The 22,153-nt window shown below is 57.8% G+C and overlaps 3 protein-coding genes across 7 annotated transcripts in view; all 3 read right to left on the bottom strand.

Annotated features, from left to right (window-relative positions):
• Positions 1–1,174: 1,174 nt before the first annotated feature.
• Positions 1,175–7,530, bottom strand: H1-8 (H1.8 linker histone). The gene is made up of 5 exons (XM_071605961.1): positions 7,449–7,530; positions 5,334–5,602; positions 2,424–2,745; positions 1,946–2,028; positions 1,175–1,561 (listed from the first exon to the last, which is right to left on the bottom strand). The coding sequence occupies exons 1-5, from the start codon at positions 7,528–7,530 to the stop codon at positions 1,307–1,309; spliced, it is 1,011 nt and encodes a 336-aa protein (XP_071462062.1). The 3' UTR covers positions 1,175–1,306.
• Positions 7,531–14,653: 7,123 nt separating this feature from the next.
• Rho (rhodopsin) lies at positions 14,654–18,765 on the bottom strand. Its single transcript, XM_027931952.2, has 5 exons — positions 18,405–18,765; positions 17,760–17,928; positions 16,315–16,480; positions 15,916–16,155; positions 14,654–14,764 (listed from the first exon to the last, which is right to left on the bottom strand). The coding sequence occupies exons 1-5, from the start codon at positions 18,763–18,765 to the stop codon at positions 14,654–14,656; spliced, it is 1,047 nt and encodes a 348-aa protein (XP_027787753.1).
• Positions 18,766–21,475: 2,710 nt separating this feature from the next.
• Positions 21,476–22,153, bottom strand: part of Ift122 (intraflagellar transport 122) — a 54,225-nt gene continuing 53,547 nt past the window's right edge. For all 5 annotated transcript variants that reach the window (XM_071605857.1, XM_071605859.1, XM_071605858.1 and 2 more), the window contains one exon: positions 21,476–21,905. In XM_071605857.1, coding sequence (XP_071461958.1) covers positions 21,816–21,905 — 90 coding nt within the window. In that variant the 3' untranslated portion in view covers positions 21,476–21,815. The remainder of the gene's footprint in view (positions 21,906–22,153) is intronic.

Genomic DNA, 22,153 nt, shown 5'->3' with positions numbered 1-22,153 from the left:
CTGGGCTGTCCCCAGCTCTGAGGCAGGGTGCCCAGAGGGGGTTTCTGCAGACAGGTACGTCCCCCAGCCTCAGGCCAACCCACAAAGGAGCAGAGAGGGGACCCTGGGGACCCTGCGGCAGCCAGGGGAGCAGTGGGCAGGGCTACACCCAGCTTCCTGGGGGGTCCCAGGAGGAGGAGAGCATGACATAAAAGTCAAATCTCTTAACTGTCTTTAAGTGACCTCCACAACGTACCCATCTTTTTTTTTTTTTCTTTTATGGTACCAGGGATGGAACTCAGGGGCCCTAGACCCCTGAGCCCGGACCCCAGTCCTGTTTTGTATTTTATTTAGAGACAGGGTCTCCCCGAGTTGCTCAGGGCCTCACTAAGTGGCTGAGGCTGGCCTCCAACTTGCAGTCCTCCTGCCTCAGCCTCCCGAGTCGCTGGGATGACAGGCGTGAGCCACCATGCTGGGCCACTGTACCCATCTGTGGCCCTTTCAATACCCACAGCTTAAAAATAGCAGGGACTACTTACTTGGGTCCTGAATCCGCTTCTGGGACAGGGCTGGGCCATGGAGGCATGTCCCCAACCCACCAGGTGTCAGTGGGGTGAGGTCAGCCAGGGCTAGAAGGTTCCGTTCCAAGATGGGACACCCACAGGGCAGCAAACTGGGCCTGGCTGGTCAGGGATCTGGCCCTGAAGACCCGGGGCTCGTCTTCCTGTCCACGAGCTGCTTGGGCTTCCCCACAGAATGGCGGCCGGCTTCCAAGATGGAGAAGCAGAAGAAAATTTAAAAAAAAACACAAAACGTAAAAGCAGCCAATGTCTTCAGGTGGGGGTTCAGATACGCTCACGTCCTACTTGTCCAGAGGCTGAAACCCAGGGGGCAGGGACACAGACCACCCCTCCACCAGGGAAGAATCACACATGGGAAGCGGTCCCAGATCCCAAGACTGGGTTCAACACCCCCCTGGGCCCCCAGGACTAGGCCCAGCCCCTTCCAGACTGTGGTCTGTCACCCACCCCAGCAGAGGTCCTGTCCCGTCCTCTCCCCAGCACTGGCCAGATAAAGGGCAGGCGCTCCGTGGTTGTTTAAAAGGGACTGAGCGGCCCAGTCCCTCAACCTCAGCACCCATCGTCACCAAGATATAGGAAAAGGAATATGAAGCCTTTATTGATAAATAGGTTACATTAAAATTGAATAATGGCTGATCAGAGAATAAAGATCCAGAGAAAAATCACCATCTCTGCCCACCCTAGCCTCTACCTCTCGGCCTCTACCTCTCAGCCTCCTCTACCTCCTGGCCTCTACCTCTCAGCCTCTACTTCTCGGCCTCCACCTTCTTGCTGCGTGCTTTGGAGGATGGGGACTTGGTGGGCAGCCGGGGCTTTCTCAGGCCCTCGGGGGCCTCTGTCTTCCTGGCCACAGCTGAGGGGACAGGTGTGGACCCATCACCCTTCCGAGGGACAGCAGCAGCTTTGGGTCTTGATCTCTGCCCAGGCCCCTGGCCAACCTTCTCTTTAGGGGTCTTGGCTGCCATCTTCCTTCTGGGTGGGGAGGAGACTCCACTCTTGACCTACAAGAAGCAAAGTCAGGGACAGGGAGACAGAGCTGGGTGTGCAGCTCGGAGCCCACGTGGGTAGGATGGGAGGCCAGGATGGGAGGCCCGGATGGGGGGCCCGGATGGGAGGCCCGGATGGGAGGCCCGGATGGGAGGCCCGGATGGGAGGCCCGGCTCAGAGGCTCTGGACAAGTGACCTCATCTCCCCTCCCCTCAGCCCCTTGGCCATGAAACAGGGAGGGCCACGCCCCAGAGGGGAGGAGAGCAGACTGTGGGTTGGGGGGACATGGAGCAGGGTTCCCCCACCCGGGCTGATCCCTGCAGGGCTCGGGCGTGGGGTGCCCGAGGTCGGCCTGCTCAGGGCGAGACACAAGACCCCGGGGTCACCCAGGTGCCCACCTGCCCGTCAGCGGGCTTTGAACCCGCGTTCTTCACCTCTGAGCTTGCGTTCTTCACCTTGGGTCTCCCACAAGCCTCTGCATCTGGAGCAGGTCGGGGGGACCGTCATGGGGGAGGGAAGAGTCAGGGCCTCTGGACACCCCCCCCAGCACTGGCCAGAGCCTTGGACCCCAGATGCCCTCCCCGCACGGTGGGCAGACTGAGCTCGCTGCAGACCCCCCACAGCGCCCACCCCTCCGTCTCTGGGCCTCTGCACGTGATTTCCTGGGGCACCTCCTCCGGGAAGCCCTCTTGGATTCCTGCTTCAGGGACCATGGGGGGCTGTGGCCTCCCTGGGCTCCCTCCTTCCTAACGCTTGAGCTGCCTCCGTAACCCCGTGGGCCACCCCGAGCTGTCTGTCGGGGTTCACAGGGGAGCCCCGCCCCACCCCCCGCGGTCCCTGTCCCTGTCCCCGTCCCCGTCCCTGTCCCCCACCCACCTGGCTGACGCCTCTTGCCCTTGGCTCTTCCCTTCTCACTGGTCCCATTGGCACTGGAAGGGGCCCGAGTGGCCTTGGCTGGCTTGGGGGGAGGCTTGGTGGCCTTGGTGTCCTTGGCCTCCCCGCGGCCTCTCTTGGGGACCTTCTGGTTGGCTGGCCCTGGCCTGGGGACGGTCCTCGCTGCCTGGCCAGAGATGGACGCTTCCTTCTGCTCCACGCCTGGTTTCTTGGAGCCCTTCCCAACAGCCTCCCTGGGCCTCCTGGGGACCTTGGGGACCGACGTCTTCCTGGCCTGGACTTTCTTCTTGTACTTGGGGACCAGCTGGAGGGAGGGAGAGAGGGTGGGGTGGTACCAGAACCAGCTCGGGGTGCCCCTGCCCCGCGCCCAGGAGTCCTGAGAGGGTGTGGGCACGTCAGGGGGTGCGGGGACTCCTGACCTGGCCTCCCGGCCCCAGCTCTGAAGGGATTGCCACCTCCAAACCCTCTCAGCACCACGTCACCCCAAAAACTGGAACCAGGCTCCCAATCATGCCTGACGCTGGGCACAGTGGCTCACGACCGTCTTCCCCCCTCCTCGGGAGGCTGAGGCAGGAGGATCTCAAGTTGGAGGCCAGCCTCAGCCACTTAGCAAGGCCCTAAGCCACTCAGGGAGGCCCAGACTCAAAATAAAATATAAAAAGGGCAGGGGACGGGGCTCCTCCAAGCTCAAATCATTTATATGGTCAGCGTCCTTTTTTGGGCTTGTGTTTGTTTTTCATTTTTCATTTTGAGACGGGGCCTGGGCTGGCTTGAATCTGTGACATTCCTGCCTCAGCCTCCGGGGTCCCTGGGGCTACCGGCCTGTGCCACTTTGTGCAGCTATTTTAAGTCTTTTATCTTCTCCTCCATTATTGGGGGGTTGAACCCCGGGACAGTTAACCACGTTGCCACATCCCCCGTCCTCCCCACTTTTCCCACTTTGAAACAGGGTTTGCCAAATTGTCGAGGCTGGCCTCCAACTTGCAATCCTCCTGCCTCGGTCTCCCGAGTCGCTGGGAGTACAGGCGTGCGCCACTGCGCCTGGTGTGTCCTTATTCTTAAAGGGCAAAATTAAGTGAGGATTTACTCATATCACTTTGTAAACTTAAATGGAGAATTACGTTATTCTTTATACTAAGGAACGTATAATGGTGGCTCATGCCTAAACTCCCAGCAACTCGGGAGGCTGAGGCAGGAGGATCGCAAGTTGGAGGCCGGCCTCAGCAACTCAGGGAGACCCCATCTCTAAATAAAATATAAAAAGGGCTGGGGACGGGGCTCAGGGGTGAAGCACCCCAGGGTTCAATCCCTGGGACCAAAAGCAAAAGAGTGAAAATTAAAACCCACGGCTCCCCCTTCCAGACTGGCAAGGCTGGCCTCGGGGAGTCTGACCTCGGAGACTTCAAAGTCAACGTCAAGGTCAATAAAAGTGCTGAGGGGATTGCTACCCTCTATGGTCAGCCAGGACCCTGAAAGGACCCCTCTCAAGGGTCCTGCATGTGGCACTGGGGGTTAAACCCAGGGGCACTTCACCACGGGGCTACATCCCCAGCTACATCCCTCCGTGTTGTTGAGGCTGGCCTCTAACTCGCGATCCTCTAGCCTCAGCCTCCCGAGTTGCTGAGATGGCAGGCGTGTGCGCCATTCTGCTGGGCTTCGGCTGACTTTTCTAGTAGGAAGAAAAAAGAGGTTTGGGGCCATTAAAGGGGTCAGCCACTTACTGGTTCTTGAAAGCTCAGAAGAGAAAAATAACCAAGGAACCTGAGATACACAAAAATAAACCAAGCCAAGAGGTGACAGGGAAAAGCCTCTTCCGCGTGGCTGCCCGGCTCTAAAAGCCCTTCGGCCTCCTGCCTCTGCACAAGACGGAGGAGCTCGGGGCTCCCCAGGGCCTTCCATTTAGGGGAAGATGGAAGAAATAACTCGGGTTCGCCCCGCACCCCTCCAGGCGCATGGGACATAGTGAAGGCCTGCGTTCCCAACCTTGCCTGGCCCCTCCTGCCCTGGGGACTTTGGTGACCACACTTCTGCTCCTAGTCGGCCTTCTGAATCTCACCGAGTTGCTGAGGCCGGCCTCCAACTTGCGATCCTCCTGCCTCAGCCTCCCGGGTCGCTGGGATGACAGGCAGGTGCCCACCCCACCCACCCAGCTAATTTTCCCCTTCAAAATTCTGGTTTCCCTTCCCACCAAATCAGGGTCAGTGTTAGTACCCAGATTCAGTGTCCTGTCCCATCTGTCCTGTAGGTGACAGCTCCTCCCCTCAAAACACTGTTCAGGTGGTTCTGTTAGAGGTTGGACCTCTGCAAATGGGTCCAAGGGAAGAGATGAGAACATGAGGCTGCAACTCAACCCCAAGGACCAGAGGAGTCGCTCTCTGTCCCCAGAAGATCAGCAAAGACTCCAAAAGAGGCAGGTGTGTGACACTTTATCTCAAAATAAAAAAATAAAAAAGGCTACAGATGCAGGTCAGGTGTAAAGTGCCCCTGGGTTCCATCCCCAATATCAAAAAATAGAAATAAACATGTAGCCGGGCATGGGGGACGCACACCTGTCATCTCAGTGACTCAGGAGGCTGAGGCAGGAGGACCGCAAAGTGGAGGCCAGCCTCAGCCACTGACTGAAGGACCAGGGATCCCATCCTCTGCTACAGTGAAGGTGCCCAGGACTTAGAGCGAATATAGCAGACACGGTCCTTGACCTCTGAAAATGTCCCCAAAAAGCAACGAAGACACATACTGCCCACAGGGTGACCAGGAGCCCAGGGGAGGTGCCTGAGAACAGCCTCCCTGGAGGCTGGACGTGCAGGAAGAGCAAGCAGAGAGGATGAGAGCCGCGTGGTCTAGGACGGCAGCATGTGCAAAGGCCCTGGGGCCTCCCAACTCCCCACTCACTTTGAAGCTGCCGGTGGCGCCCCTGGCCCTGGAGTTGACCGGCCTGGTGAGCAGTCCTCTCCGCATGCCGGTGTCCAGGGCCTGCTTCAGCAGGTACTTGAAGCGCCCGGCGTCCGCCGCCGTCGGGTACTTGCTCTGGATGTAGACTTTGATGGCCACCACCGACATGCCCCGCGACATGCCCCGCGGCTGCTCCCTGGCCTTCAGCGCCTCCAGCACCATGCGGAGCATCGTGGGATTCCGGCGGAAGACCCAGTTGTAGCTTTGGCCTGCGAGGGACGGCAGGCCCTCAGCCGGTGCACCCTGCAGTCTAACCCTCTACGCACCAGCTGCTGCAGAGCCCCATGGGTGGAGGGTCAGGGCTTTTTGAAAAAAAATAAATAAACGGGGCCAGTTGTCCAGATGTAATCACCGATGCAGAGGATGCCCGGGGGGCTCTGGGGGACAGCCACAGGGGCAGTGTCTGCAGAACTCAGGCTGCAGGGCTCGCAGCCTGGTTTCTTTTACCCATAAGCCATGGGGCGGGGAGGACGCATCCCACCAAAATCTGCTCATGGGGATCTGGGGGTGTGGCCCAGTGGCAGAGCTCATGCTAAGGGGAGCCACACCCTGAGCTTCATCCCCGGGGCCCAAAATACTGTGCATATATTTATATACAATATCCCAGCGGCTCAGGAGGCTGAGGCAGGAGGATCGAGAGTTCAAAGCCAGCCTCAGCCAAAGAGAGGCCCTAAGCAGCTCAGGGAGACCCTGTCTCTAAATAAAATGCAAAATAGGGCTGGGGACCGGGCTCTGTGACTGAGGGCCCCTGGGCTCAATCCCCAGTATTTAAAAAAAAAATCAGATTAATGGCTGTTAAGGGTTAGGGGTTTAGAGGTGGCGATGGGGACAGACTGGTAATTGGCACAGATTTTCTTTTTGTGGAAATGAAAATATTCTAAAAACTGAACGGATATGTGCTGGATGTACTCAGAGCCGTTCTCTTTAAATGGGTGAATCATGTAGTTTGTGAATGATCCCCAAGTTATTTTTTTTACATTTTAGTTATTATTTATTGATTTACATCTCTGGGACTGAACTCAGGGACACTCAACCCCTGAGCCCCGTCCCCAGCCCCTTTTTATATTTTATTGAGAGACAGGGTCTCGCTGAGTGGCTTAGAGCCTCACTAAGTCGCTGAGGCTGGCCTCCAACTTGCCAGCCTCCTGCCTCAGCCTCCTCCCTCACTGGGATTATAGGCGTGAGCCATGCACTCGGCTTCATTTGCAAAATCTAGGACTCCCCACGGGAATCCCCTGGCTGCAAAACATTTTTTTAAATTTGTTTTTTAAAGTGGGGGACAGAAACGGGAATCTCACCCCAAACTCGAGACCTAGAAGCAAATTGTGGAGAGGCCTAACCCAAGGCCCCCTCTGCAGGCCTCCGGGGGGAAGGAGCCCAGGGCCTGGGATTGCTCTGGGTGGGACTCAGCCTGGGAGCCAGGATGCCCGGGCTCAGCCCCCTCTGGGCCTCAGTCTTCCCATCTGCCCAGTGGGGATGGGCACCTGCCCAGGCTCTGGATGAAGAGTCCCCCAGCCCACCCTCTGCAGCACCCCCACCCCAGAGAGCCACCCCCAAGGGTGTTCCCTGGGCCTGTGTCCTCCCCCAGCCCTCATTCAGCACTTATTCCATGCCTGCTGTATACCCAGGTGCCCAAAGCAAAAGCCATGCCCCCCTCAACCCGGGCTCCGTCTCTCCCAGGAACCCTGTCCCTCCCTGTAGCTACCTTAATGTCAAGTGGCCAGGGGCCTGGAAATCAGGGAGCCTGGCCCGGCCTCCTAGGCCCCTGCTCCGTCCCCTCCACCTCGATGCCCGGCAGCTGCGGCCGGGCCTCCTCCCCCCACCAAGGCTGGCGATGGGTTGCAGCTGGGGAGACGCCATTGGCCTCTGAGGCCTCTCTGGGCCGGCCTCAGCCCCAGGCCCAGGCCTCCCTGCCTCTGCTGGGGCATGAGGTCTTTGGCCAAGTGGTCGGCTGTGGGGACACGGCTATGGGGACGGTGCCAGGGCCAGAGTGGGACAAGGGAGGACTGGGGGGGAGGGGGAAGGGCTCCCAGGAGGGCCCCCTCTCTTGCTTACCTGGCTTCTCAGAACCAGAAGGCCCAGATGACCTGGCAGGGGCGCTAGAGGTGGCAATGCTAGTAATTCCACTGGGAGCCATCAGACAGGGGACGCAGGCCCAGACGTGAGGACGCGGGGCGCCTCCGCCTCCACTTATACCTTCCTCAGCCCGCCCCTCCAATCAGCCCTGATGAGGCGTGGCCCACCCAGCAGCTGATCAGGCGGGAGGGTGCAGGGCTCCCAGCAGCTCCTTCGGCCCCAGAGTCCTGGCTCTGCCACCCCGCTCCTGGGTCGCTTGGCTTCTCTGGAGCTCAGCCTCGACAGTGAGATGAGGACCCCAGAGCCTGAGGCCACCCCCCACAACCTCTGCCCACCAGGGGCTGGAGACAGGGATGGGGAATTGGTAGCACCTGGGTTTGTGGGCGACCACGGAGGCCCTTCAGTGCCAGGGTGCGAGATGAGCTGCTCCAGCCTGGGCCACTGTTCCCAGGCCACCCCCGGCCTCCGTTTCTCAAAAAGCTGAAGGCGTGTGGCCACAGGGGCTTACCTAGATCAGATGTCCCCTCAGGACGCCTTGAAGCCAAGGCCCTTCTATTCTTATTTTATCCTAGGGACTGAACCCAGGGGCGCTTTACCACCCAGCCCCAGCCCCAGCCTTTTCTATATTTTTATTTTGAGACAGGGTCTTGCCGAGTTGCTGAGGCTGGCCTCCAACAAGCGATCCTCCTGCCTCAGCCTCCACAGTCGCTGGGATGACAGGAGAGCACCACGTTGCCCGGTGCCAATACCTTCCTTTTGTCTTGTCTTTTGGAGAAAAAAAAAAATAAATCAGGAAGGGGGTCAAGGAGCGGCTCAGCAAAAAATCTTAATCAATAAGGATCATGTCCATTGAGAGAATGGATAAGAGGCAGGAGGAGACCATGCACCCGAAAAGACGACAGGGGGACTCTGGGCTCATCCTCTTGTTGGCACTCGAGAAATTCAAACAGAGACGATTCTCAGATACTATTTTCCCTCGTCAAACTGACAAAAGTTGAGATGTTGGCAAAGACGTGGGCCTGGCAGCCCCTGCCGGGGTGTAAATTGGAGCAGGGCCTCCTGGGGGAGGTGATCCCGGGGGCCCAGCCACTCCACGGCTCCCTCCTCGGGGCTCAGCTGTATTATCTGGAAAAAGGAAAAAAAAATATAGATTTATATATTAGAAGTAACTTCCACGAGGCTCGCAGGGTCCCGGTTCGATTATTTCGGGCCTGGAGACTATTTTTGCAACCGTTTAAGATGACGAGGTGGATTCCAACGAGGGTGACGTGATGTTTCACACGGAGCAGATGACAAATATTGAAGAGTCTGTCAAAACTGACACCCAGAGACGTGTCAAAACACGCGGCAGCTGGGAGGGGGGACTGGCAGGCAGCTCAGGCAGCCGTTCCAGAACGTCTGATATCACAAAAGATGGACATGACCCACCACCTGCCCGTTCCACTTTTAGCATTCACTGAGGGATGCTTATTGTGACACACGAGAACGTTTGCTGGGATCTCGGCAGAAATCCAAAACCATCTAAATGCCCGTGAAGAGGAGGGAGCACTAGGCACCCTGTGGAATAGTATACAGCTGTGAAAATGGATGAGCAAGAATGCAGACCGGGCTCCTGCTTGAACACAAAACGTGTGCGTGTGTGTGTGTGTGTGTGAGAGAGAGAGAGAGAGAGAGAGAGAGAGAGAGAGAGAGAAGGCACAGAAGGTCTGAAAAGATTAACACCGTCATCACAGCCATGGTCACCCCTGAAGGAGCTATACGATGTGGAAGGCGTGGGTTTGAAAGAGACTTACATTTTTTTTCTTTTTTGCATGTGGTCTCCCTATTGCTGGAACTTTCCCAGAGGACCCTCCATTACCAGAGGTTTGCATTGAGGCAGGCTGTGCCCCTCAAAATGTTATAAAGTTAAAGTGGACCTCACTCTCCTGCCTAGCACCTCCCATGGCTCCCTACTGCCCTTGGATAAAAGTCGAGGTCTTCCGTCTGGCTTCCGGCACCTTCTTTTCCCTTGAACTTCACCATTCAAGCCCACTGTGGGGTCTGGAGGTGTAGCTCAGAGGCACTGTGTGTAGCATCTACCAGGCCCTGGGTTCAAGGAAGGAAGAGAGGGAGGAAGGACCACGATGCGGCTCTTGGAATGGGCTGTGCCCTGACACTTGGGCATTACCCTCTGTGCTTCCTCTGTGTGTGTCAAATTCATGCAAAAACATCCCCACTTTCCACCACCGCCCACATCCATCCTGATCTGCGATGTAACTTTCCTTAGATCTGAGCTGCAACTTGCTTTGATCAATACACTATGGTGGGAGTGATGTCACGCACGTCCCACTGCCCTACAAATTAGCCCTAGCTGGCCTGCTGGAGGCTGAGAGGCCCATTACCCAGTCACCCCTACTGTCCAGCCAATTGTTGGCTAGCCAGCTAGTCCCCAGTCAACCTTCCAGTTGACCAGATGCTTGAATGATCCCAACAGAGCTTCCCCAAGCCTGATCCAGGTCAGCAGAACCACCCAGGTAATCCACAGAGTTGTGAGCAATGATATGTGGTTTCTTGTTTTAAGCCATGATTTCTGGGACTGTTTGTCATGCAGCACTAGCTAACTGATACACCAACAATTCTGGGGCTGTTTGTCACACAGCATTAGCTAACGGATACACATGGCCTAGAAAGCGACCTTCACCCCCATCTAGCTTTTCTGGAATATTTCCCATGCACCTCCCCTGATCCCTAGAAGGTTAGGATGCAGCCACCCCTGGTCTGACCTCTCAGGAGCTCCCAGCATTCCAAGTTACAATTCTGCTTTACCTGTCCTTCACCCTTGAGCTCTGGGGCCTGGGCCTGTCGTGTTCCTTGGAGGTACCCCCAGTGCCACCCATGACACCTGGCATACAGGAGAGGCCTCATGCCACTTGGTAGGACTTGCTAGCCTGCTGCGGAAGTTCCGGTATCACAGCCCGGGGAAGGAGATCCAGACCCCATCTGCTGGATCCAGTGCCAACCGGGGGCAGCCATTTCAATCCCTTTGGTGGGGCGTTTCCAAGAATTGAGAAATACAAAAAAAAAAAAAAAGTGACATAAACATTCTCATGAGCTTTTGCAGAAGCCCCGCTCCGGGGCTGTGCCAGGAGAGATTTTTGCATCGAGGGGGAAGAAGTTCTAAAATGTGCAGCATGATCTAAAAATTCCTCGGGGGGGATTTGCCATTTTACAGGGAAATGGTAATCAGGAGCCTCAGACTGCGGGAGAGAGCACGGGCCATTTGATAGACTTTTTTTTTTTTTTCTTCCCCTGAGGCCTGAGGTTGAACTTCAGCTGAAAACTTTGCTGCTGTCTTTGGGACCGCGGGCTCCTACCTGTGGACTTTCCTGATGGACTTTCGAAGCGGTTTTAAAGCGTCACTCCAGTCTCTGTAGGATCAGGACATTTTATTTCCGGATTTTAGGTCAATAAATGTAACCTTAATGTCATGCTGTCGCAGGTGCAAGGGAACCTTGCCTGGGGCTGCATGCCTGGCTATAACTTAGGAGGATATTATTCATAGAAGGGGAGTGATGGGGATGAATTTTGGGGGCAGTGAGCCCCTGCTTCCCTTTTTCTCTGAGATCCCCCACCGTCATATTAACCTCTCCTCCTGTCTCTCTCCTACCACACCCCGGGGCTTTCTCTTTTGAACTTAGTTTTCATCCCTGGGGAGGGAACTCGCATTTAACTGAACACCTACTATGCACGGGATCCTTTATAGCAACCATCTCATTAGTCCCTTTAGGAAGTCCTACCAAGTGGCATGATTCTCCTGTTTGCCTAAGGGAGCTTAGGTGTGCGGCAGTCCAGGGGCTTGCCCTGAGGCCACACAGCTGGGAAGACCGTGCACTATCTTTTGGGGGGGGACAACTTGGACTGTCAGGGAGGTGTCTCTCTCTACTGGAGACCGCGGTGAGACCTGCTCCCATCTGACCCCTCTCTAAGTTCACCAGCACATTCTGACCTGGGACGGTTTGCTCGGATTTGGTTGGATTGTATACAACAGGTGATCTAGAAGTGTCCTGGCTGCCGGGAGCCTGGGGTCCAGGTGGGGACAACCTTCCTGCAACTGACACACCCTTCAGGTCTGGCAGTCACCCTGTAAGAGGCGGTCAGGTCCATCTAGATCCAGGGGTAAAGGGGGACATTCTCTCCACCAGGGAGAAGACAGAGAATGTTCTGGTTGGTCAGGAAGCTGTTTCCTGGGACACGAGTCCTCAAAATAAGCAGACGGGGGTAGGGGACCTCTGGGATAGGACAAAAGGGGCAGTTAAAACGCCTCGGCCCTGTTCACTGCCACCCCCGGCCCAACAGAGCAAGGGACCAGCCATAGGAATGTGCCTCGTGCCCCAGGGTGGGAGGGCGGCGTGGCTGGACGACGCTCCGCTCCGGGACCTGACGGGCTTAGAGCCCGTCCCTCTGGGCTGATCGCGAGCAGTTTCCTCGGCCTCCCAAGATCCCCCTTTGGGTAACAGCTCCCCTGCGTTTCTTTGGGGAATCCTCCTCTCCCGCCCTCACACTGCTGGGCTCCTGTCAGGTTGACGCCATCTTGTACGCTAGGGAAGGGAAGATCAGGTGACCTGAGTCTGGCCAATCAGAGGATGAAACCCCCAACCCAGCCACAGTGGTTGGCTTGGGGGGTTATCAGGTGACCCAGACCTGGCCAATCAGAGGATAGATCTCAGCCCAGCCTCAGTGATTGGCTTAGGGTTTATCATGTGACTTGGACCTGGCCAATCCCAGGATGAATCCTCAGCCCAGCCACAATGATTCACTTAGGGGTGATCACGTGGCCTGATCTTAGCCAATAAGCATCCTGCTGTGGACCTTAGTTGTCCTAAGGGGAAAGAGGCGCCCACTTTCTGCAGGGCTCTCTGAGCTTGGAGTTCCTTGACCTGTTTCTGCTCCCTCTTGGGGACAGTCGGCCTCTGAATGAAACAGAGGAAAGAAAGAAGGAGAAACAGAGCTGATCACATCGTTGGAGCCCCTGAATCCAGCTGTGCCTGCAGCCCTGGGCTTTTAATTTAAATGAACTAATAACATCTCCCCTTTGCTTCTGCCCAGTTGAGTTGCAACCCAAGGCATCCTGACTGAAATCTGGAGGGAGATAGCAAAGAGTGGCCATGATTGACGCCCCACCTGTCCCCTGCCCCACCCCTAGGGCACTGAGGTTCTTTGATCTGGGGCTCCTGCATGCTTTCCTGCCTTGGTTCCTGGGTTTCTGGTAGCAGCTGTTTCTCCATCCTGATGCCCCTGGGGGGGTGTCTCTGGAAAGGCCACCTCTGAGCCTGGTAGTGCCAAAGTGGGTGACCATCTGCAGCATCCAAGGGAGTATTTAAGCAGCTAACAAAAAACTTAGAGAGATAATATAACTTGCTCCTGGTTTCACAGGTCCCCTGGGTCTCTCTGGATTCCCAAGTTAGGTTTCCTCCATTCTGAGGCTGCGCCCACCCCTCACCCCCAAAGGGGCTCTGGGCTGCTTGTCTCTGCCCATTGGGCAATCCAGCACCCCCAGGGCCAGGGATCAGGTGGAGGATGTCCAGTTTCAATCCGTCCTGCAGGGGAAAAGCTTCAGAGGGAAAAAAAACCACCACGGCTCATGCAAAGTCTAAGAGCTGAGCTTTTAATGCCTCCGTTTGTCCTGGTCTCCGGGCAGAGCCGGAGAGAGCTGGAACTTCCAGCTTTGGTTACGTGGCAATGGAGCCGCTCATTTTTGATGTCCCAGGGTTCCGGCATAGACAGAGAATGGGCCAGCAGCTGCCTGAGACGGGCTCACCCATCAAGGGAGCTGGAAACCGGGACCCATGAACCTCCCCCAGGGAAGGGCACCGGGCTCTTTCCTACCCTTTGTTTTCTAAGTTCTTCAAGCTTAGAAAATAACCCTGGGGCCTCAGCTGTCCATTAAGTTTGGCCAGGTCAGCATGGCTTCTAGAAGTTTCCTACTGGCCCTGGGCAGAGAAGCAAAGCTTCCCAAAACCCAAAGGGTCTCCATATTCTGCATTGGGAAGGGGAGGCTCTGGGCAGGGGCGCCACACTGGAGGGGAGACCCCAGGCCTTGGCTCCAGCCCCCACACCCAATGTTTGACACTATTCTGCTTTCCTGTTATTGTCTCTTCCTCGAGGCCCCCAGCCTGTCCCCAGTCCACATCTGGACCCAATGCCTGGCTGATATCAAAAAACCGGCGAAGGGTGCGCGAAACCCCATTGTGCTGATGGCCCGTCCCCAGATGGTCACTATCAAGCAGAAATGATCAAATTAATTGTATTGATTGATGTTACCGATGACGGTCACAGCCGTGTGGACAGCCACTCAGTCTATTTACAGAGAGATTAAACACACGCGCACTCACACTTGGTGTTTGCAGCAGCTGCGTGTTGGGGTCAGGGAACTGGGATTTCATTCTCGGGGGGACAGAGTGAGACCCCGTCGAGGGAGCAATGAGTCCTGGGCCACCTGTCCCACTTCTGCAGAGCGGGTGGGGGGGGGGTCTGGGAGGACAGACGTGTATGTTAACTCCTTCACCCATCCACTACTTCACCCACTCCTTCCTTCGTCCGTCTAGCATTTATTAAGCACCTACTATGTGCTCCGTTCGGTGCTGCCACACTGAGCCCTAAGCTGAGACACCTCCCCAGAGAGGAAAAGTTCTCATGTTCCTGAGAGATGAGTTGGGGGGAAGAGGGGACAGATCCTGCTGGCCCCTGGGAACCGGGGGACCTGAGTTTGGGGGTGGTCTTGGTTGTCAGGCTGTCCCCTGAAATTAGGGAGCCTCGTTTTTTTCTTCTCATTCTTTTTTTTTTTTGGAGGGGGGAGAGGGTACTGGGGGATGGAACCCAGGGGCACTTAACCACTGAGCCACCTCCCCAGCCCTTTTTTAAAAATTATGTTTTATTTAAAGACAGGGTCTCCTGGAGTTGTTCAGGACCTTACTAAATTGCGGAGGCTGGCCTCCAACTTGCGATCCTCCTGCCTCAGCCTCCCGAGCCGCTGGGATGACAGGCGTGGGCCACCACTTTAAAAGCAAACAAACCCAGGGAGTCTGTGTGACCTCCTTCGACAGGCACTGCTCCTGGGCAGGTGGCTGTGGCTGGGAGGGGACGTGGGGGATGGGAGACTCCTACAATCTGTCGAGATCCGTTGGCCACAGGGTCCTTGGCAGGGCTTAGGCTGGGGCCACCTGGCTGGTCTCCGTCCTGGATACGGTGGTTGAGGCCTCGTCCTCACCCAGTGGGTTCTTGCCACAGCAGATGGTGGTGAGCATGCAGTTCCGGAACTGGAAGGTCAGGGGGTGGAGTCAGGGCCAGGTTGTCCCCAAAGAGCAGAGCAAACCGGCACTGGTCAGTGAGGCCCCCTGCCCTGCTCCTGCCCCCCACAGCCTCCACTCCCCTCTCCAACCCGGCTCTCTGAAGGAAACCTGTTGAATATAAGTTCCCCTAGGCCGTGGAAACACGCGGGATGCCACACAAAGGAACTTTGTCACCCATGCTACCCCATGGCATCCTCCATGTGCCAAGGGCATTCCGTAAAACTATCTCATTTAATTCAAGAGCGATCCTCCTGCCTCAGCCTCCCTAGCCACTGGGATGACAGGTGCGTGCCACCTTGGCTGGCTCTCATTGATTCTTTAAAAGCAAACAAACCCTTTGGAATGCTGCCCTTTCTAGGGAGGAGGAAATTGAATGAAGCCCAGAGAGGGAACTTGAGCAGCCTGAGGTCACACAGCTACGTAACAGCAGAGCGGGCATTGGAACCCAATGTGCCTCGCTGCAGAGAACAGCTCCCCACCGTGGATTCCACAGAGAAACCCACGATTTTTGGTACTAGATCCCTTTATCCTTTAGCCTTCAGAATATGATTGGTTCGGTTTTATGGAGACTGGGACTGTCCCGATCCCAGGCTTGGAATTATTTGACATTAGTTTGTTCATTTTGGTACCAGGGACTGAACTCTGGGGCGCTTCACCCCTGAGCCCCGTCCCCAGCCTTTTTTATATTTTATTTAGAGACAGGGTCTCCCTGAGTTGCTTAGGGGCCTCACTAAGTTGCTGAGGCTGGCCTCCAACTGGCGATCCTCCTGCCTCAGCCTCCCCAGCCATGTGCCTAAGGAGGCGGTACCATTTGACTTTTAAACCAGGCTTCCAGAACCCCCTGGAGCATCAGGTGACAGTCCCACCCTGGAGCATCAGGGGCCCCCAGAGGGCTTGTGAGAAATGCAGGTTCTGGGGGGACGGGTCACCGCCAGAGTGAGCTCTGAAGCCACCAGCTCTGGGTGGGACCCAGGAATCTGCATTGATCCCGAGCTCCCGGGTGGGACTGTCAACCCCAGGTCCCTCCATCCCAGCCCGCCACCAGGACGGCCCTGGCCCCAGACTGTAGCTCGTGCCCCCTGGGCAGCAGCCCTGGCCCGGGGACGGTCCCCTCCCACCTGCTTGTTCATCAGGATGTAGATGACGGGGTTGTAGAGGGCGGAGCTCTTGGCGAAGAAGGCGGGGATGGTCATGAGGACGGGGCCGAAGTCGGAGCCCTGGTGGGTGAAGATGTGCACGGCCACGCTGGCGTAGGGCACCCAGCAGATGAGGAAGGCGACGACCATGATGATGACCATGCGGGTCACCTCCTTTTCTGCCTTCTGGGTGGTGGCCGACTCCTGCTGCTGGGCGGCTGCCTGCAGGGACACGGGAGAGGGACAAGGGACCGGATGGCCTCGGATGACAGCGCCCCGCGGCCTTCCCCTCCAGCTCCCCGGCTGGGCTCAGGGTGGGAGCTGGGGCTGCGCATGCGCGTTAGCGGGTGGGCGGGGCTCCGCGGCCTCCCGGGCCTCTACCTCCTTGACGGTGAAGAGCAGCCGGCCATAGCAGAAGAAGATGATGACCAGGGGGATGGCGAAGTGCACCACGAACATGTAGATGACGAAGGACTCGTTGTTGAGCTCGGGCTTGGGCGTGTAGTAGTCGATCCCACAGGAGCACTGCATGCCTTCGGGGAGGTACCTGGGGGGACAGGGCATGGGGACACGGGTAAGGGACACCCCAGCCCTGAGCTGTCGACACACCTGCAGCAATGGCTGCACCCTCACAGAACCCCCCCACCCTGTCCCCATTCACAGCCTCTCCAGCCATGTGGAGGCCCCAGGTTATGCAAGGCAGAGGGGACATGGATTGCAAGTGCCCTGTGATTGCACAAATTGGGGTCTTCAGGCCAAAGATGGACCTAAATGCATTTAAGGGGTCTTTGTGCAACAACAGAAATCAAGAGGCGTGATGCCAATGCTTGTGGCACACTCCTGTCATCCCAGCAGCTCCGGAGGCTGAGGCAGGAGGATCGCCAGTTGGAGGCCAGCCTCCATAATTTAGTAAGGTCCTGAACAACTTAGCGAGCCCCTGTCTCTAAATAAATCCAGAGTGGCCGCTGGCTGTGACAGAGGGTGTGGGGGCCAAATTGGAGAAGATGGGCAGGAGCCGGGGTGGACTTGAACCCAACCAGCCTGAGAGCTGGACCCCAGGAGGACGGAGTGAGGAGAGAAGTGAGGAGAAAGGACAGGAATTTCCCAGAACAGAGGGACACGAGGCCTCCGGGCACCTGAGTCACCTCTCTGGGTGTCCAAACCACTGTCCCCACTTCTTCTCATCTGGAGACGGTGGCTTGGAGGTCAGATGGGACTCAGTTGCCAGGGGACACAGGGTGGCCCTCTGTCCAAGGCCGACTTGGCTTCTCAAGGTGCTGAGGCCCAGGGTCGGGGGGAGCCTCCTGTGGGACGCTGGGCCACAGAGGATTGGAATTTGGCCTTGGGCTTAGTTGAGGATTATGGGGGCTCAGCCAAGACGGTGTAGGTTTGGCACCATTTGACCCAGCTCTCCCACTCCTCGGGGTGGACCCAGAGGACTTAAAATCAGCCTACAACCGTGACGCAGCCACATCGGTGTCGACTGCAGCTCATTTCACAATGGCTGAGCTCTGGAACCAACCTGGGTGGCCTTCAACAGGGGAAGGGATAAAGAAACTGTGGTCTGTATACACAGTGGAATATTACTCGGCCATGAAGAAGAATGAAATCGTGGCATTTGCCAGTAAATGGATACGGAGCCGGAGACTCTCATGCTAAGAACCGGAGACCAGTCCCCCCCAAAACACAAAGGGGATGAAGGGAACGGAGGGGGATGGGAATAGGAAAGACAGTGGAATGAAGGGGACCTCACTTTCCTGTGACACTCCACATCAGGTCCAGCCATTCGGGTCCTGACTGGGAGACCTGCCGCTCAGTGTCATTACCTGGACCAGCCGAAGAGGGGCGGGACGGCACAGGCCGACGCCATGATCCAGGTGAAGATGACCCCCATGACCGCGTGGTTCTCCCCAAAGCGGAAGTTGCTCATGGGTTTGCACACCACCATGTACCTCTCGATGGCGAGGACCACCAAGGACCACAGGGCCACTTCGCCTGCAAGACAGTCAGCCATCAGTCACCTGCCAGCCCTCGGCCTGTCCAGAGATGGGGAGACGGTGACCGGAAAGGCCACCCCAAGGACTCAGAGAGGGCTCAGACATGGAGAGAAGGGACAGGGGGCAGGGCAGGGGACCAAGATGCCAAGGAGTGGAGTTTGTGGGGGCCACAGCAGGGTTCCCTGCAGAGAGGAGGCTGATTCCCGCTGGGGCCCCCGGTGGCGCCGGCCTGTGATATCTCAGCAATTTGGGAGGCTGAGGGAGGAGGATTGCAAGTTAGAGGCCAGCCTCCGCCATTTATGGAGGCCCTAAGCAACTGAGCGAGAATCTGAGAATTAAAAAAGTAAATAAATAAATGAAAAGGGCTGGGGGATGTGCTAAAGCAACTCTGGGTTCAATCCCAAGTAGCCACACACAAAAAAATGTCATTATCTCCAAGGTCCCTTGTCACCCCCCGCCGCCCCTGCCACCTACCGCCCAGAGTGGCAAAGAAGCCCTCCACGAAGCACCCGGTGCGCCCGAAGACGAAGTAGCCGTTGAGCGAGGTGTAGACGGTGGTGGTGAAGCCGAAGAGCACCATGAACAGGTCGGCGGTGGCCAGGTTGAGCAGGATGTAGTTGAGGGGGGACCGCAGCTTCTTGTGCTGCACGGTGACATAGAGCGTGAGGAAGTTGACGGGGAAGCCCAGGAGGATGAGCAGGAACATGTAGGCGGCCAGGAGGGAGAACTGCCAGGGCTCGGCCAGGTAGTACTGCGGGTGCTCGAAGGGGCTGCGCACCACCCCGGTGGCATTGGAGAAGGGGACATAGAAATCGGGGCCCTCGGTGCCATTCATGGCTGTGGATCCCACCCCAGAGGGCTGCTAGGCGCGGCCACCCGGGGCTCCCGCTGGACTGCGGGCTCTGATCCCCGCCCCCAGGCCCTTATAAAGTGACCTTCGGTCCCTAAGCTCTGGGCTGAGTCAGCGCCCTGGAGATGGGGTGCTCCTAATCACCTTAATCCCCGCTGCGACCAGGGCCACAGGGACCTGCTAGAGGGGCCAAGGTGACACTCTGGCCGGGAAGCCTGGGGTCAGGGCGCTGTCCCTGGCTGGTGTGTCTCAAGCTCCTCCTGACCTGGGTCTGGGACCTTGGGATGCCAGGATCGTCTCCCCAGCCGCCTCCTGTCTCTGCTGTCACCTGCCCCTGACACAGAGGCTGCTTGGGGTTGGGACCCACTGCTCCACCAGCAGCCACAGGGGATCTGAAGACCCAGAAGGGAGTGGCCCTGGCCAGGGCGGCTTGTGGGCTGAGGAGGGTCAGGGAGGGACCAGAATCCAGCTCCGGGAGGGGGTGGCCGTGAGGCTGTGGAGACCCCCGGGGACAGGGAGGCAGGCCAGGGAGCCCAGGGGGAGGACATGGGCCGGGGGCTGGGGGGCAGAGGCTTGGGCAGATCTGCAACCCAGAGAGGTGACGCAGGGGACAGAGACACCAAGACCCCCAGCCCACCAAGCTCATTTTCGGGGGGAAGGGACTGAACCCAACATGCTGAACCCCTGAGCCACATCCCCAACCCTTTTCATTCTATTTCGAGACAGGGCCTCCCTGAGTTGCTGAGGCTGGCCTCCGACTTGCGATCCTCCTGCCTCAGCCTCCTGAGGCACTGGGATCATAGGCACGCGCCACCGTGGGCCTGGCTCAGACTCTCTTTTTACAAGATACTTAATCACTGGCTTCAGTGAGGTCACTCATCTTCTTGCTGACCCACAGCTCCTGTCTCTCTGGAACGTAGGCTCATTGCTGCCTGGGAGCTGGCAGTCCATGCTAGTAGGTGCTCAATAAATACTGGTGCAGGACTGTGACTCTGGGGGAGGATTGGCGCAGGGACAGCCCTTAAGCCTCCACTGGAAAGTCTGGGTCAGCACCCCCCCCCCCCCATGGCTTAGCCTCAACTGGATGTGTCACCAGTGAACGCTTAGGCTGAGCCGAGAGTGTCAAGGGAATGAGAGAAGGTGACAGACCCTCCCTCCTTCCCTCCTCTCTTCCTCCTCCTCTCACTTTTGCCAAACACCCTCCAGGGCGGGGTGCCGGCTGGGCACTGAGGACCCTGAGCTGCATCCCGAGGTCTCCACCCTCCTGGTCTCGGGGGACAGCAGATGGGGCAATGGCTAACTGGAGAGATGGCCATTTGCTCCCAGTCCCAGCGTCTTTGAGGCCAGAGGAGCCAGTGGGCCTGGAGGGTGCCTGGGGGCTCCCCAGAGGGGCTGCCGGCCTCAGCCGGGCATCTGGGGGTGCCTGTCCCCGTTCCTGGCATCATCATCTGGATCCTAGGGGTCCTCAGGAGCACCTCTGAGCCCCGTCGGCAGGTGCACACCGAGGCTGGCCTCCCGTGCTCCAGGGGGAGGACCTTGGGTACAGAGGGAGACTAGGGCTGGGTGGATGCGCATGCGCATGCGCAGAGCCTGCCTTGGTTCAAAGGGAGGAAGTCTCCAGGCCTCGGTTTCCTCGTCTGTGTCCTGGGCAGCCTTGGGGGTCCTGGGGGTGCCACCAGAGGAGCGTGGCCATCCAGGGCTGCAGGACTGGGTCTAGTTACTGGGCCCAGAGGAGGGGAGCTGCAGCCCCAGGCGGCCCCCCTGGCTCCCGCCAAGACCATCTGATCTGTCACTGTGATTGACGCCTGTTGGGGAGCTGCTTTCTCCCAGCCATATGCAAATGACTTCAGTTCGAGGAACCGCTAATGGGAATCCTAACACATTAATAAATGTTTAGCGAGAGAGAGAGCACGCACGCTCCCAGTCATTAGCCGCTGACGGGGGAGGCTGTTGGCACAACTGTCTGGCTGCCATTCTTTGTCCCCCCCCCCCCATCATTTCCAAAGAGCGATGCGGAGGGGGGTGGGGAGGGGGCGGGGTGGGGGCAGGGAGCCTGGGGGCGGGGCTCCAGCTCTCCTGCCTGGGCCTCTGCCCCGCCCCCTTCAAGAGGGCCCCTAAGGTGTCATCGAGATGGAGTCCTGCGGGGTGGCCTTCTGCCTGACCCACAGACAACTCCTGAGGAGCCCCTGGGCCTCGGCATCTCCCTTCCCCACTGGCTGCAAAACGGGGCTGATGTCCCCCGCCTTGCTCAGGGTCCCCCGCCATACTCAGTGGCCTGGCTTGGACTTTGGCAGTTGGCCGTCTCCAAGGGAACCCACTGGCTTGGGGACCTGGAGGGGAAAGGCCGACTCAGGGGGGCCGGTGACATTTCCCTGGGGGCTGGGAAGCTGGGGCGGTGTGGAGGGAAGGTTCTAGAAGCTCTGGGCAGGCGCCTTTATTTCAGCCTCTGCCATCTTGTTGGGAGCCAGGTATCTCATTTTCTTGTCAAGACAGATCCCCATTAAACCAGAATAAATAAACCAAAAAACCTTCCCGGCTCCCCTGCCCCTTCCCATATTGCCATTCCGATTAGATTAGATTTTAAGAGCGCGGCGAATGCGATGTTCCTTTCGGATCAAATTAGAAACAGGTGCACTTTTGCATAAGGAAATTAAGTTGCAGACAATACGAAGATTTGCTAAAACGCAGACACTGATGAAAATAAGTAGCCCTTTTATTTGTCATTATTGAGGCAGTCTGTTGGCCTGCGCGGTGCGCGCCTCCTGGGCGGCCGGCGGACTCCACTACCCGGGCTGCCCCTCCACTACCCGGGCTGCTCCCGAGCTCTCAGGTCTTTTCTTTTTCCTTAGAAAATATAGGTGCGTCCTCTCCCCAGCCCCTGGTGCTATTTACAAGGCACAAAGTGCCAGAAGTAGGAATCCTGCGGTTCCGCGAGGCCCCTCCCTGGAGCACCACTGCATCTGGGCGGCCGGGACCCTCCTCCTTCCTCTCCGCAGGCCGCGGGTCTGCAGGGCGCTCAGGGGACCCGGGTGCGGTCAGGGGCCGGGGTCGTCGATGCGCCTGCGACAGTAGGGGCAGCAGGTGTGCTGCAGCACCAACAGCTCATAGTCCTCCGAGTGGAACATCTGGGAAGAGAGGGCGAGAGCCGGGTCCCAGCCCGCGCCAAGTGGGAGTCAAGGCCAGAAAGAGCCGGGTGGGCCGGGTGGGGGGTCGGGGCTGAGGCGCCCTTTTCCTGAGGGAAGTTCAAGGTGCGCCCCGCCCCTCCCACCGCGCCCCCGGTGGCCCCGCCCACCACCCCTTTGTCCAGGGAGGTGCAGAGCGCGCAGGCCAGGTGACACCCTGCAGACAGCAGGTGGACTGCCACTGTCCTCCT

This window comes from Marmota flaviventris, chromosome 20 (genome assembly GCF_047511675.1).
Source record: "Marmota flaviventris isolate mMarFla1 chromosome 20, mMarFla1.hap1, whole genome shotgun sequence".
Lineage (NCBI taxonomy): Eukaryota > Metazoa > Chordata > Mammalia > Rodentia > Sciuridae > Marmota > Marmota flaviventris.
This window is presented reverse-complemented; position numbering and strand designations above follow the sequence as displayed.